The following is a 16,806-nucleotide window of genomic DNA, read 5'->3' as shown; positions in this document are numbered from 1 at the left end:
CCTAACTGTGCTTATCCGCCATCAACAGGTGTATGTGAGCCTCAGGTAAAGCAAACCTCAGTTTACGAGTCACATAATAAAAGCCACAAGATGCAAAGGGATCCAGAAATTCTCTAAACTGGTGGTTTTCAAGTTTTTAAGCCACAACACCTTAAGAAAAGCATGAATAAAAAAATAAAAACGTGCAGCTACTCAGGCCTCAGCAGCAGAAATGGAGTCCCAGAGCCCAAGAAGCTCAAGTCTACACCTGCAACCCCCCATCCCGAATGTGGCTCGGAATATAATCTGGAAGCCACTGATACCGTCCTACCCCTCACATTTTTTTTTTTTTTTTGGCCATGCCGCACGGCTTATGGGATATTAATACCCCGACCAGGGATTGAACCCGGCCCTGGCAGTGAAAGCGCCACGTCCTAACGACAGGACCGTCAGGGAATTCCTGCCCCTCAACTTTAGAGATGTGGAAAGTGAAGGTCAGAAAGGTGAGAGGACTTCCACAAAGTTGTAACCAGATGGGGACAGAGCTAAAACAGAATCCAACAGTTTTCTGATGGCCAGTCAGGCTCTCTTTTTACCACTGAACATTAACCTTCTTGACTGACATACCAAAAAGATGAGGAGGAAAGTAAAACATGTTTGAGAAGAATGTGCCTCATCATAGGAGAAACATAAAAATGGAAGGCTGGAGAGCAATGAAGCCTGGCAGCTTGGGCTCCACTAATCTGCATATGAATGAAACACCACCTCCATCAATGGCTGACTAGAGTTACCAAAACAGTTTTTTGAACATTAAAACAAATTAAGCCAAAAAAAAAAAAAAAAAACTTCAGCAATTCCCTGAAGGTCCAGTGGTTAGGACTCAGTGCTTTCACTGCCAGGGTCCAGGTTTCGATCCTTGGTTGGGAAACTAAGGTCCCATAAGCCACAAGGTGCAGCCAAAAGAAAAAAAACCCTTCACAGTGAATGCCTAACAGAATCACATTTACAACTATACTGCATATGAATGCGCGCAATTATACTTTGGAGGAAGTTTAAGCCACACTAATGGGACTGTGAGGGAATGAAAAAGGGCTTGAATAGCCAATGAAATTAACGACAGTGACTAATGGATGAATTATAGTCATATGATACTGAACATGATTTTGGTGTTCTGTTCACAGAACTCCAGCTTAAATCATCTGGTTGTACTTTAAAGGAGTCTGTATTCTAAAATCAAAGGTCAAGTTAAGTGCTTCCTTTTTAGACTTGCATGTTGTGAAGTTCAGAGTTCATATCAACACAGGTAAATTATTTTCTAAAGTACTATCACATCCCTCTATTTAAGACACCAGTGATGTAGACAGAGCCCTCAAAATCCAGCTCCTTCATGGCCTTCACAGTTTCAGTTTCCCACTGGCTTACTAGGCCTGAGTATACAGCCATACAACCCAACAGGGAGAAATGCTATGACTCTGCAGCCTGTGAGACCTCATTATTCTGCATTGTGTTTACTCTTTAATTCCATAAAAGGAGGATTTATAGTATCTAGAGAGAAACTATCCAGTAGTTTGGCACAGATTATTTCCTGGCCTTATCTACATCACATCCCTTAAGAGCGTCTCACTTCCTCCAGCTTAAAAACCGCTGCAATGTATGGCTGGATGCACCCTTCCTGGCAGTACTGAATTGCTGACAGGCCTCTGGAGAAGAGGGGAAAGTTCTGGTCCTGGTATCAGCCCCAGTACAGCCCCATGGCAGAGGTATTCTTCAGGAGCAGAAGACTGGCCGGCACAGAAGCAATGGTTCCTCCAGCAAAACCCACCACCACAATCCTGCCCTCCCATGCCAGGCTGAGGGGAAAAGGAGAAGAAAAAAAGATTATAAAAGGCAATGTGGGCTTCCCTGGTGGCGCAGTGGTTGAGAGTCCGCCTGCCGATGCAGGGGACGTGGGTTCGTGCCCCGGTCCGGGAAGATCCCACATGCCGCGGAGCCGCTGGGCCCGTGAGCCATGGCCGCTGAGCCTGCGCGTCCGGAGCCTGCGCGTCCGGAGCCTGTGCTCTGCAACGGGAGAGGCCACAACAGTGACAGGCCCACGTACCGCAAAAAAAAAAAAAAAAAAAAAAAGGCAATGTACATTCACAGCCATTAGGATGGCTACTATTTAAAAAAAGAAAAAAAAAACAGAAAAATAAGTGTTGGCAAGGATTTAGATAAATGGAACCCTCATGGACTGTTGGTGGGATTGTAAAATGGTGCAAATGCTATGGAAAACAGTATGGAGGTTCCTCAAAAAATTAAAAATAGAACTACCATATGAGCCAGCAATCTCACTTCTGAGTCTATATCCAAGAGAAGTGAAAGCAGGGACTTGAAGAGATATTTGTACACCCATGTTTACAGCAGTACTATCTATAATAGCCAAGAGGTGGAAACAATCCAAATGTCCATCAACTGATGGATGTTTAAACAAAATGTGTTATATACATACAGTAGAATATTATTCAGCCTCAAAAAGGAAGGAAATCCTGTCACATGTTAAAACATGGATGAACCTTGAGGCCATTATGGTAAGTGAAATAAGCCATTTACAAAAAGACAAATACTGTATTATTCTACTTATATGGGGTATCTAAAGTAGTCGAATTCATAGAAGCAAAGTAGAATGGTGGTTACCAAGGGCTGGGAAGAAGCGGGGAAAGAGGAGCTGTTGTTTAATGGATATAGAATTCAGTTTTGCAAGAAGAAAAACTTATGAAGATCTGTTTCACAACAATGTAAATATACTTAACACTACTGAACTTACACTTTACAATGGTAAATGTAGCAAGTCTTTTGTTATGTATTTTTGACCACAATAAAAAAAACACAGAATGAGGGGAGAGAAAGCAATGTACATTAATTCAGAGAGACAAAGTAGGTTTTGGGGGTGGGGGCAGTTGTGTAATGGGTACAGAGTTTTTGTTGGGGATGTTTACACAACATTGTCAGCATGTTTAATTGTATACTTACAAATGGCTAAAATGCTAAATATTAGGTTGCTGTATATTTTACCACAATTAACAAAAAGACAACATGCATTAAACACCCAGCTGGGAATTCCTATTGACCTTACAAACTGGCAGGGGTGACCCATTCTACACCAATTTGTATTCCTCAGTAGGAAAGTAGAAAAATAAGCCATAAGCAAGATAGTAGGAGGTCAGAGAAACTAGCCAGTCTTGTAAGGGAACCCACTTTAGAATCAAAGCTGTCTATTTAACTACTCAACTACTTTGTGGAAGGGAATCAGGTATAAATAGATATCATTCCAATGCTGAACAACTCAGTTTGAAAATTTTGAACTTAGGAAGCAAGAATAAGAATTCAGACACTCTCATGAAGCATCATTTGCTTTACACTAAGGCTTACTTTAGGCCTCATTTAATTTATATACTTTTCTAGGGAATTTTGAATAATTGACAAAATACTATTACCTGGAAGGCAAGAGAAGTGTATGTATTAGCAGTCCTCTGTCCTGGCTCCCCATTTAGTCAACACACTCCTCCCTTTGCCTCCTGTCTAAGCACAGCAGTGGGCACAGTGCAGTGATGCACAGGGGCTATAGAACCACATGGATCCCTTCTGTGGGCAAGCTGCTCTCTCTGCTTCTGTTTCTTCTACTTTAAACTAAGATAAACCACAAAACTGTGCTTACCAGGATGACACAAGAAATGAAGCTAACATTATCAGAGCCCTCCAGGGTCCCTGGTTGAAACAGAATGAGAATCGGTGTGGTTACAGCAGTCCCATGAAATCTCCAGTGATTTTTTTTTTTAATAAAACAAGTCAAGGAGACACCTATAGTGGTGGCTGCTTCAGAAACCAGTAAGATCAAAAGAGTCTGTACCTTGTTGCTCAGTGAACTGGGAGACTGCCACCCCAGTCATTCTAACATCTGAACAATGATCTCCTCAAGAATTACCCACACCATGTATATAAAGTAGTTAGTGGGGGCAGGCATAGCTGAATTTAACACATGTATAATTTCTAAAACATTTGATATTGCCAACTAGAGAGTCCGCAGTCGTTTTCTGGATATTTTCCAGTTGGCTATTTTGTTTTTGCTATATTTAAGCATTTCCTGATTTTCCCTCTGCTTCTATTCCTTTTCATCCACCCACTCAGCTGTTCTCGTTGATGCCGGTGGCTACAGGAAAAGTGAGCAGCAAAGACAAAAAAGAAGCAAGGCCAGAAGGAAGACAGAGGTCTGGAAAGGTTTCTGCAGAGCCCCAGGTCTAGCCCACTCGGGAGGACGACTGCATGTACCTGCGGAGAGCCTCCAGGAAGATATCTCCTTCCACGGTATCAATGACCACGTTCACCCCGCCACTGCCCACCAGCTTCCCCACTGCTTCCTTCAGGCTGCCCTGACTGTAGCTCACGATGGACTGTGCACCCCTCTGCATCGCCAGCTTGCATGGCTGCAGCTATTACCTACATAAAGAACACAGTGCTTCTGATGGTCCAGAATACGTACCAAGAAGGCTCACCCCACCCACCCAGCCTCCAACTAAAGAAGGAAACCAGAGTGACCTCACTGTCCTAGCATCAGCCTCAACCCAACACATAAGGCCCGTCACACAGCACCATCACAATGGCCCCTCCATACCCACTGGCAACGTGATCCACATTTCCAGGAATCCTGGAACCCCAGTGGGTCTAGCTAGGCGACAGTTCAGGAGACACTCACAAATTCTTCTCCAAATGCAAATTAAAACCACCATTTATTGAGTACCCACTATGAGTCAAGTAGTAAGGACACAAGCTAAATAACAAGCTTAGAGTCAAAAAAGCAAGACCCAGCAGTATGATGGCGGAAGGACAGAGGGGTCCAGAAGTGCAAGCTAGAGGTATCTAACCTTGATCTACAAGATCAGGAAAAACTTCTCAGAGGGTAAAACATGATTCAATGGAAAGATCTTGAAGTCAGACAGACCTGAGTTCAAATCCTGGATCTGCTACTAACTAGCTGTATTACCTAAGGCAAACTACTTAGTAAGAACCAACACTTACATGGTGCTTACTATGTGCCCAACACTATTCTACATGCTTTACATATATTAATAACTCATTTAAACTTAATATCCCAATAATATTGCATACTATTATTATCCCCATTTTAAAGATGAAGAAACTGAGTCAAAAGAGGTTAAGTATCTTGCCCAAGGTCACACAGCTCATGGGAGGCAGAACTGGGATCCAAACCCAGGTAATTTGTCTCTAGAGTTCATGCTTTTTTTTTTTTTTTTTTTGCGGTACACGGGCCTCTCACTGCTGTGGCCTCTCCCGTTGCAGAGCACAGGCTCCGGATGCGCAGGCTCAGCAGCCATGGCTCATGGGCCCAGCCGCTGCGCAGCATGTGAGATCCTCCCGGACCGGGGCACGAACCCGTGTCCCCTGCATCGGCAGGCGGATAGAGTTCATGCTTTTAACCTCTATTTTGCCTGCCAACTCCTTTAAGCTTCAGTTACCCATCCATAAAATAAGATAAATTTTTAAAATTAAATGGAATACTGTATATAAAGCACTTAGAAAACAAAGTGTTGGATAAACTGAATCTATTGTTACACATATGCAATCGTTTATTCTATTTAAACCTCATAAGAACCTTATGGGGGAGGTACAGTGACTCCCATTCTGTAGATGGAAACAAAGACCCAGAGAGGTTAAGTATTGGGTCGGCCAAAAAGTTTGTTTGGTTTTAAGTAAAAATAAAAGACACATTTTTCATTTTCATGAAGAACTTTACTGAACAATGTATTCACTAACCGAACAAACTTCTTGGCCAACCCAATAATTAAGCCAGGATCATCCAGGTAGTAGGTGATAGAACAACTATTCAAATCCAATGCTGCTGATTCCAAAGCCCATGCTTTTCCACTCCATCACCCTGGGAGAAAGCCATGCCTAAGGCCTGCCAAAGATGGCATAGATGGCTGTGGGCGATACTGTGAGGAGGTCTGGGGTTTGGAAGTCTCCAGAAAATCTTCAGACACTCAAGAACTGCCTAGAGGTGCCTTATCCCTGGGCAGCATCCACCAGCCCAAGAACTTTGGCCCCAAGGTGACATTCAGAATGTGCAAACACCCAAGAACATCTGTGCCCTTAAAAAATTCCAAACTCACCCATAACTATTTGAAACTGAAAGCTACCCTCATATACTTCCCCATGGAACCCTCAAACATCTGCATTTCACTGACTGCTATCAGCACACAGTGCCATAGAGGGCAGACACCAGTCGAGGGTCAGGCACCTGATTCTAACCCCAGGATTCTCTGTAGGTCCCAGTGAGGCCTGCTGTGAATCATTTTCTCTCTTGGTGACTCACCTTCTGTGAAGGTGAGTGAAATAGGGATAATAAACACTTGCATTCCCCATCTCCCAAGGGGTCTGTGAGGACCAAGGGTAAGATAATTGCTGTGGAGGCAATGTGAAAGCAATATGAAATACTGTGAATGAGAGGTGTTATCAAAATGACCTGTTCCAAGTAGGTGACATCAAAAATAATGATGACATTATTTTTTTGTTTGTTTTTGCTTAAAACCATTATTGCTGCTAAAGAAAATCCAGCTTAATTTCAATATCTGAATTAAAGCATATGTTTCTCTCTACTTAACTTCCTATAACTATTTAAAACAAATGGTAGGGACTTCCCTGGTGGTGCAGTGGATAAGACTCCATGCTCCCAATGCAGGGGTCCTGGGTTTGATCCCTGGTCAGGGAACTAGATCCCACATGCATGCCGCAACTAAGGAGCCCACCTGCCGCAATAAGGAGCCCACCTGCTGCAACTAAGACCCAGTGCAACCAAAAAAAAAAAAAAAAAGTAGCAGAATCCCCTTCTAAAAAAAATTAAAAATAGGGCTTCCCTGGTGGCACAGTGGTTGAGAATCTGCCTGCCAATTCAGGGAACACAGGTTCGAGCCCTGGTCTGGGAAGATTCCACATGCCGCAAAGCTACAAGGCCCGTGAGCCACAACTACTGAGCCTGCGCGTCTGGAGCCTGTGCTCCGCAACAAGAGAGGCTGCGATAGTGAGAGGTCCGCGCACCGCGATGAAGAGTGGCCCCCGCTTGCCACAACTAGAGAAAGCCCTCGCACAGAAACGAAGACCCAACACAGCCCAAAATAAATAAATAAAAATTTTTAATTAAAAATAAATTTTAAAAATGGTACAGTTTTATCTTCCCAGAAATGTTAAATAGTCAGTGGTTCTAGACAATGAGACTAACTGTGGTCTCCCCGCTGAGAGGTGCTAAAAACCCTCACTTTTGAGTTGACATGTGTTAATACTCCATGAAGAGCCTCCTGGTATCTAAGACTGCTTTCAGAACTCATATGTCCTTCCCAAAAGAAAGTCAGTGTGAGAAAAGAGAGCTGCCACCTGGAGAAATTCCACACCAGTCCAATTATCACCAAACCTGTATAGCATCTTGGCGCCTCTGGATACCCCAACCGCAGGCTACGCAGGAACCTCACACTCAGCACATCCAAAACTGAACTCACCACATCCTCCTGGGTTCTCAGTCCCAACAAATGGCAAATCCCCAAGTGCACCTAGTTTGCGCCTTCCCACTCAATGTCTAATAATAACAGGATCCCTTTTTAAGGGATCCTCCATGACACACCATGCCCTCAAACAGGCACATGGCACGAGTGACCTCAATATTCCCACAACCACCCAATGAGAAAGCATTATTGTACAAATGAGGAAACTGAAGCTATTAAGCCAGAGACAGAGCTAGAATTTGCCCCTCAGTCAGGCTAATGTCAAAGTCCTTGTTCCTTCAACTACATCAGGATGCTTCCCAGTCACCAAATTCTCTATTTTCTTCTACTTTGGTATCTCTCTGGTCACCGCCTCCAGTGCCTTGTTTCAAGCATCATCACCTCTGGCTTGGATTGCTCCAGGAATCTGTCCTATTGCCTCTGACCTTGCCCCTATCCCTCATCCCCACTGCTACCAAAGTGAACTTTGCAAAATGCAAAGATGATCATGTCACTTCTCTACAAAATCCTCAACAGCTCCTGCAGCTTCCAAGAAATGTTCAAATTCCTCAGTGCGTCATGATCTTATCTCTGCCCCCCTCCCTAGAGTCATCTCCCACTGTTCCCCACACACATCCTTCGCTCCACAGATGCTATTTGCAATTCCCTGGATGCATCACGTTAGTATCTATGTCTCTGTCTTCTAATATGTCCTCCCACCACTAAAATGGCCTTCCCTTCCCCTCTTCCTCTATTCGACTGCTATCAGTCCTGCAAGAGTCAGCTTAAATGTCCACCTCCTCCAAGAAATCCTTCTTCTCTAATACCCGCAGCCTCCGAGAAAAGCCCCTGTAGAGAGGTGGGTCTTTCTTTCATGTATTTATTCATTCATTCAAGAAATAATTATTGAGTGCCTGCTAAGGTCTCGGCACCATGCTAGGTGCTGGGACTGAAATAATGAATCAAACAGACACTACTCCTGCCTTGATGGGGATTACAGTCCGGTGGGAGGGACACGTTGATCTAATAATGACACAGGTAAAGGATTAACCACATGCTATGAAAGAGAAGTACAGGATGCTATGAGACCACATACAAATAGTCCAGGGGAGGGGAAAAACATCTCCTGAGGGACAAAGAACACTTCTCCAGAAAAGCGACATCTGAGTTTAAATTTGAAGTTCGGCGGGGGGACAGTTTAGAGCATTATAGGTAGAAGGAATAGAATCTTCAGAGGTTGTGAAGCGAATTGAACCTTGCCAGGTTCTAGCAACTTAGAAAGATGAGTGGTTTACTCCTAAGTCCCCTCACTAGTCTACAAGCAAACAGATGGCAAGACCCTACTCTAGGTTACTTCACATCCCCAGTAACTTGCACATGATTTTTAATAAATAAATGAATATATCCCACGTTTGAAAACAAGAGGTATGATATTTTTTAATGGAGAATCAAACATGCAAATACCTTGGCCTGAAGAATATTTGCTGCCACATCGATCACGGCAAGGCCTGCGGCTCCAGCTGCTGCTGTCACTAAAACAGTTCCTCTGTGCCAGAGAAAGGTGAGTGTTACTCAAGAAATCAAAAATCATCCGATGGTATGATTTCATGAACATTTTGAAGCTAGGACATTTTCAAGCAAGAAGAGAACTGAGAGGCCATTTCATTTGACCCTTCATGTACAGGTACACATATATGTATGCTCTCCAGCTTCTCAGGCTGGGTTATGTATGTAGATCAGTGCTAATTTAGTCCGGTCTTGAAGACTTCCCAGGTAAGGGTCCTTAATCTCTCTAGGTAGTCTCTTCCTCACTCCAGTGGCAGCCTTCCTTTGCACTACCACTCCAATTCCTGCTTCATAAATTCTGTCCTAAAATCATTCTCCTACTAAACACTGCCAAATTTTAGAAGGTAACAGCCACTGCTCAACTAAGCCCATCTCCCTGGATCAATTCTGAGGCTCTCTGAAAAGAGCAAGAAGCTGTAGTTATGCTCCAGGTAAAGTGGGAAATTCAGCACCTCTGAGTTTGAAATATCCCAGTTAGGTACACCCAACCAAGCCTCACAGAAACAAATACCACAGGCCTCCATTAAAACCAGAGTGAAGCGAGTTTAAATAAACCAGCTCGCTAAAATGTAAAGTTTTCTAGGAGGTGATATCCAGAGGGGTCAGACTTGAGGGACAGACTTCTCCAAATACATATTGGCCAAGTTCACAGTCTACCATTCCCTCTCAGACAAAAGGATATCCCCACTGCCACCAGACTCCAATCTTGGGTCACTCGCTACCTTCCTTCGGCCTTTCCTCAGATAGACATGAGGTAAGGGTCAGGGAAGGGAAAGGAAGGGGCAAGGTCTTGGTGGACACTTCTGGTATCAGAGAAGGTACCATCTAGCCCTCTATTGTCTACACAGTCCTCATCCAGGCTGGTTATGGGCCTGACGCTCCAGGGCCAAAGTAGCAGTGCCATAAGATACCGGCCGGGCAGCAGCTTCTCGGAGGGGGACCCTTTCTGGAATCTGCCACAGTGCCTATAAAAGAGATAACAGTGACTTAGAGATTAAGCACCTGTACCTTTTCATAAAGGCTGCTCAATATATATATTATGATTTGATTTGCAAAGAGCAACACGTGTCAGGAACCAAGCCCAGTGGAAGTCAAGACCAAGCAAGCAGTGGCCAAGTTCAAGACTTGGGTGCATCACTCTTCGAAAATCCTAAGGCTGGCATCTGGATCAGGAAGGAACCAGCTTATAGAGGAGGTAACTAACACAGGCCACTGTAGTATAATGAGTGAACTGGATGGTATAAAAATTTTACCTCACATAAAGCTGTTTTTTAAAAAAGTGTACCGTTCACCAGTAGGGGGCATCATTCACATCCTGCACAAATATACCCCACCCCTGGGTTCGTGCCCCCGTCCAGGAGGATCCCACGTGCCGCGGAGGGGCTGGGCCTGTGAGCCATGGCTGCTGAGCCTGCGCGTCCGGAGCCTGTGCTCCGCAGCGGGAGGGGCCACAACAGTGAGAGGCCCGCGTACCACACACACACAAAAAAAATATATATATACACCCCACCCCACGTCCACCCTGGCTGGCAATGTTCCCAGGACTCTCTCTTTCACAAGCTTGATGTGGGGAAGAAACCCATTACATCCAGCTCAATGCCCCAAACCAGTTTTTCTACCAAAACCACCTACCTATGGTCCAGTTGGAGAGCCAGTCGGTTGCTCTGGGGCTCAGAAAACAAAATGCCCTTCTTCATTAAACCACTCCACACAAACAAACCTCTGTGCAAGTGTTGTCACACCGATATAAAAAAGGGGTTTAGCATTTGAAAGAAAGAAGTGCTTGGCTGAGAAACAAGATATAACCAAAAGAATACAAAGAAAGAGAAGGAAAGGAGAAGAAGGAATGATGGATAGATGAAAAGTAAAGAAAAGAAAGCATAAAAAATATCTCCAAGGATTAGTATTGAGAGGTAGGGCTACCTTGTGGTCAGTGATGCATTCTTCAGCCATACCATTAACGCCACTCACGCCAATAACTCCATCTCCCTGAAGGGAAAATACCATTAAGGGTATGTTCAAATGCATGCCCTTGCTATTTATCCCTTCCCAAATTAATCCAAAAAAGAAAGAAAATCTTTCTTTCTGACCCACTAAGACACAGGTTCCCTTAATTACCTGTTCAGTGTTACTGTTCAGTAAATAATTCAGCCATTTTCTCACTACCCCCATCAGGTGGCCAAGCCAATCTGAGCACATTTTGGACAATGATAGGACTGAACAAGAAAAAGACTAATATGGAGCTTCCCTGCTGGCGCAGTGGTTGAGAGTCCGCCTGCCGATACAGGGGACACGGGTTCGTGCCCCGGTCCGGGAAGATCCCACTTGCCGCGGAGCGGCTGGGCCCGTGAGCCATGGCTGCTGAGCCTGCGCGTCCGGAGCCTGTGCTCCACAACGGGAGAGGCCACAACAGTGAGAGGCCCACGTACAGCAAAAAAAAAAAAAAAGAAAAGAAAAATACTAATATGAATTAGAATCCCAGTGTTCATTTCTTTCACATGAGACTGAAACTTGAGAATTCTCTATCCTCTCAGTAACTAAAAATCCAGGTGCTGCCTTTTATTAGTAATAAAAAATTTAACGAAGCCAGGAACTTCCACAGACTTCCTTCCCTCAATTCAGAATTAGTTTCTCCCTGCTCCGTCTCGTTTTCCCTTTGGTGTCTGCTGGCAAAGTCCAGGAGAAGCAAGACCCTTTGGCTACAAATGAGGTTAGCACATTTCTCATAGTTACCCACACATCAATTCCCTAGATTCAACTAATTTACCTCTTTCACCGTGCTGACATCTGTGCCTGTCTCCAATACTGTCCCAGAAAACTCCATTCCTAAAACAAATTGTTTAAAGATTAGGTTATATGTAAAGCCCAGCACAAGAGAGATGAGAAAACCCTGATCAACAGGCTGTCCTATGAGTAATCTGGAGCTGAGAGGGTTTGTGTTCCCCCCACCCAGGAAGAAGGGTAAGAGTGTTGTACCCAAAGCACAGGAAAGTGAACTAAGATTTCGTGCTAACAACGTGAAAAGCTCCCATTCTTACTGTGACACAAATGAAAATTTTAAGAATGGGCAAAAGCACAGAGAATCATGGGTACACAAATACTTTTGACCTTGATCACTGGGGCCTTGGGTTCCTACAGCACCACAATGACAAATTCATCATATTGTATTTATCTGTTTCCATGTCTCCTCTTCTGAACTATGAGGCCCTTGAGGACATGAACTATATTTATTCATATAGTACTTGGCTCAGTTGGATGAATTGGTGTTGTCTGCCCTTTCCTCTTCCACCTCCAAAATTTCTGAATTTAATTATCATACATTTCCCACTTGAGCCGCCAGAAGAATAACTCAATTGAGTATGACATCTTCCCCCCATCCAGCATTTCAACAAATAAAAACAGAGGGAAATGGTTCCAATTGTTGAGACTTAACCAAGTACCCTAAGGCCAAAACACAGCAACTGTTTTGCAATCACTGTATCCCTAATAGTATATATCTGTATAAAATATACATGTACTGTATATTTACAGTATATAACTGTATATTACTTATATATATATACAGATATATACTAAACTATACTTATATCTCTTTTAATAACTTTCAGCAACAAAAATCAGTCATTGGTCCACATATTCAGGATCTAAATGTAATCAGACTGGGCATAATGCAAATGAGAGAGCAGGCTGCTAAGAAATGTATAAATTGTTTCTTTCTGATCCTCCGGTATTAGGTTTCTTTGGGAATGTATTCTTGAGGACTGAGAGTTTTAGCTGCAACCAGATGTTTATGATCCTTCAGGGTAAAAACAAAATTGAGGCACTGTCAAGGAATGAAAGGGAATGACTATGGCCAGTGATGGTTCTGATCAGGATTCTGGTGAGCATAATGATATGTAAAATTGTATTTGTTCATTTAAGCATTTTTAAAGTATTTATTGAGGGGTAGATGAAATAAGTGAAGGGGATTAAGAGGTACAAATCTTCAGTTATAAAATAAAAAGCCACAGGGATGTAATATATAGCATAAGGAATATAGTCAATAATATTGTAATAACTTTGTATGGGACACATGGTTACTGGACTTACCATAGTGATCATTTCATAATGTATGCAAATGTCACATCACTATGTAGTACACATGAAACTAACATAACATTGTACATCAACTATATTTCAATCAATCAATCCATCAAGTATTTATTGAGCATCTACTATGAGCCAGATACAAGAGTACTAAGGGGGCCGGGGGTGGGGGGAGGGCAATAATGTTGAGCAAGACAGTAATAGAACCTTCCCTCACAGCACTTGCAATCTAGTGATTCTAATGAGTAGTGAGGCTGACATATCTAAGACACCACTGACAGCAGGCAGACACTGCAATCATAGTGCCCAAGATGAAGCACATGGTTCTGAAAACACTCTATATCTTCTTCTTTTGAAGCAGTCACTTGGCCCCTTCCTACTCACCAGGTGTGAAGGGAAGTTGGGGCCTTTCCTGATACTGATCATGACAAGTCAAAATATCAGCAAAGTTAACCCCACAGAAATGGACATCAACTCTGACCTGCAAAGGAAATAGAGCAAAAAGGCAGAGCAGTACACTTCTCTGGAGACAAAGTTCATTCAATTATACCATAGTATTTACTGAATTTACTGAATGCTTACTATATGCCAGGTACTGAACTAAGTACCAGTGTACATTCATGAGGCAGAATGGACAAGGTCCCTGACCTCATAGAGCTAAGAGTATAGCAGAGAAGACAGACATTAACCAAATAATTATGAGGACTTATGTGTTAAATTACAACTCCTACACAAAATGTTAAAGATAGAAATATACGGTGCCATGAAAGCACATAATGGGGAGATTTGACCTTTGGGGGAAGTCAGGAGAATCCCCTGTGTAACACTTGACCTAAGAACAGCTAGGAGTTAACTATTCAAAATAGGGAGGTAGGGAGCCTGGCACAGACAAAAGCAATGGCATGTGCAAAGGCCCGGTGGTGGGGACAAAAGAAAAACCAGCTTAGTGCATAAAGAAGAGAAAAAGATGGTGGGGCTAGAGAGCAAGGCCCACAGCATCTGAGGGTTTGTAGGGTTTGCTGAGGATCTTAATCTTTAGCGTAAGAACAGTGGAAGCCATTAAAAGATTTTAAGCAGAGGGTAACATGATCAGCTGTTTTGGGAATCAGGAATTCTAGAAGCTAGAACAGGATTCCCCAGCTTATGTGTTTCATGACAGAGCTAGAGCAGAGGCAGGCCTGCAGCAATTTCTCTAGATCTTGTTAAGCAGTGGTTCTCAAAGTGTGGTCCCCAGATCACCAGCTTCAGTGTCACCTGGCAACTTGTTAGACGTTCAAATTCTCAGCCCCCGACCTACTGAATCAGAAACTCTGGGGACAAAGCCTAGCAATCTGTTTTGACAAGGTAATTCTGATGCAGCCTGGAGTTAAAGAACTACTGTCATAGACCAACCCAACTCAACAGGGCTTGGAATCACGGCAGGAAGTGAAGGCTGAGAGACAGAATCGGTGACATTCATTTATATATGTTTGTTTACATTTCCCGTATCATACTGTGGTGACCTTATTTATGAGAAGATATTTTATGGGCAAAATGGATTCATTCAACAATATTTTAAGCATCTGCCACATGCCAGGCACCCTTCCAGACTATTGGGATTTAACGATGGATAAATTCTCATAGTCCCAGCTCTCAGGAGCTAATTTCTGACACAGCTGTCCGGACAAATAACAGAACAAAGGAGCCCAGCCCTCAAGCCTATGCACATTGTGTGCATGACACAGTTGCTGACATGTACAGCACCTATAAATCCTCAAGCCACTCCACCCTGATTCAAGGTGAACATCTTTCAGCATGTGAATCCCAGGAAGCAGACTGGCTGCTGTCCTGCGCTCACCCAAATAATCTATTTAGTCACAGGGTCCGTGTTAGTGACACTTCAGGGCTTCAGTCACATTTCTCCCTCTCACCAGCGGTCCCCAACCCTGAGACTCACTGCCTGCTTCACCTTGTCAGAGGTTCTCATTCTCCACGCCAGATGACAGTGTTACCAAGGTGGTCAACAGGCAAAGCCAAAGTGGCTACCCCATTTTCCACCTCCCTAAATGTGGTTAAATGCCCACAACCCTAATATAACCCCACCCACCCCAAATCACTGCAGTACACCAGGGGAGGGAACAAGGCACATTATCATGTAAATAGCGTTATCGGGCTGGCTTGCGGGGAGGAGGGAGGGCAGATAATTAGATGCTGATATTGAAAAAGAGGAAGCAAAGCATGGGGTGCATTTATCTGTGCTAAATCAATAACTTGCAGGTGGTTATGCAAAGTCGTATGCAAATCAGAATTCTCTGTTTCTAAGGCAACAGCTCTGGGGACTTCTACATTTGTGTTTTGGGGAACAATCTTCCTTTTGCGCTTCGGCCTTTTTGTGACCCCAGAAAGGCCCTTTCTAGAAGCCCAGCACGAAGTTACGCTCCAGTCTCGCGGGCACCCCCTAGCTGAGCACTCGGGAACTCAGTTCCGGTCAGGAGCCCGCGGGGCTTGGGTGGTGGCCGCGGAGAAGGGGGCGTCTAGGGGGTCCCGGGGCCAGGCCAGTCACCCTACCTCGGGGGGCCGGAGATGGCGGGGGACCGCCTCCTCAAGGGCCAGGGGCTGCTTCAACTCGGCGCCCAGCGCGGCGCGGTAGTGCCTGCCGCAGCCCTGCCCGGCCCTCCTGCAACGCAGAACAAAAGGTCGGGTTACTGGGGGCGAGCCGGTTAACGCCTTTGGGGGCTCGGTGGTGAGTCAGGGCCGCACCTGCAGAGCCACGCCTGAGGCAAGCACCGTCCCCACGCCGTCGCCGACGCCAGGGCCCCGCGCAAGTGTCGCCAGAGGGGGAGGTCCGAGCGCGGCAGGAAGAGCAGGACGCCGCCCGCCCCGCCCCGGCCGCCGGGGACTCGCGACCCGACCCAGGCTGGCGGCAGCGGCCGGGACCGCGCCACGGGCCAGTCCCACCCGCGGGGGTGCCGCGCTTCTCCCGGGTGCCCGGGCCCCCTGGTCCCCCGGGGCCCCCTGAAGGTGGAGCCCACTGTGGAGTTGGGGGCGGGGATGGAGGAAGTTGAGTAAATAGAAACAGATCCCCGGAGATTAACCTTTGTTGGCATTTTTGTAGCAAATTCAGGAGACTTTAAAAACCACACATGGGGGCTTCCCTGGTGGCGCAGTGGTTGAGAGTCCGCCTGCCGATGCAGGGGACACGGGTTCGTGCCCCGGTCTGGGAAGATCCCACGTGTCACGGAGCGGCTGCGCCCGTGCGTCATGGCCGCTGAGCCTGCGCGTCAGGAGCCTGTGGTCCGCAACGGGAGAGGCCGCAACAGTGAGAGACCCGCGTACCGCATGCATGCATGCATAAATAAATAAATACATACATACGTACATATATACACACATACCATACTTGTCGGTTATTATACAGAGAACAAACTAGTGGTTAATAGTGGAAGGGGGGTGAGAGGAGGGGCAAGATAGGAGAAGGAGATGAAGAGGTACAAACTACTAGGTATAAAATAAATAAGATGCAAAGATGTAATGTACAGCACAGGGAATACCGCCAATATAACTTTAAATGGAGTATAATCTAGAAAAATATTGAATCACTGTGTTGTACACCTGCAACTAATATAACATTGTAAATCAGCTACTTCAATAAGACAATATATAAATAAAT

The 16,806-nt window shown here is 44.8% G+C and overlaps 1 protein-coding gene across 1 annotated transcript in view; it reads right to left on the bottom strand.

Moving 5' to 3' along the window:
- LOC307066569 (quinone oxidoreductase-like protein 2) overlaps positions 1 to 16,243 on the bottom strand; it is a gene marked incomplete at both ends in the record, with an annotated part of 37,566 nt that extends 21,323 nt beyond the window's left edge. The window contains 10 exon segments of the mRNA XM_079723752.1: positions 1,604 to 1,711; positions 1,715 to 1,829; positions 4,285 to 4,445; positions 8,970 to 9,051; positions 9,927 to 10,036; positions 10,995 to 11,060; positions 11,839 to 11,897; positions 13,542 to 13,638; positions 15,705 to 15,875; positions 15,878 to 16,243. Of these exon segments, the coding sequence (XP_079579878.1) occupies positions 1,604 to 1,711; positions 1,715 to 1,829; positions 4,285 to 4,445; positions 8,970 to 9,051; positions 9,927 to 10,036; positions 10,995 to 11,060; positions 11,839 to 11,897; positions 13,542 to 13,638; positions 15,705 to 15,875; positions 15,878 to 16,243 (1,335 nt within the window).
- Positions 16,244 to 16,806: the final 563 nt, after the last annotated feature.

The sequence above is a fragment of the Hyperoodon ampullatus genome (genome assembly GCF_949752795.1).
Source record: "Hyperoodon ampullatus genome assembly, chromosome: 2".
Lineage (NCBI taxonomy): Eukaryota > Metazoa > Chordata > Mammalia > Artiodactyla > Ziphiidae > Hyperoodon > Hyperoodon ampullatus.
The sequence above is the reverse complement of the archived record's forward strand: the minus strand, read 5'-3'. Positions and strand labels throughout refer to the sequence as shown.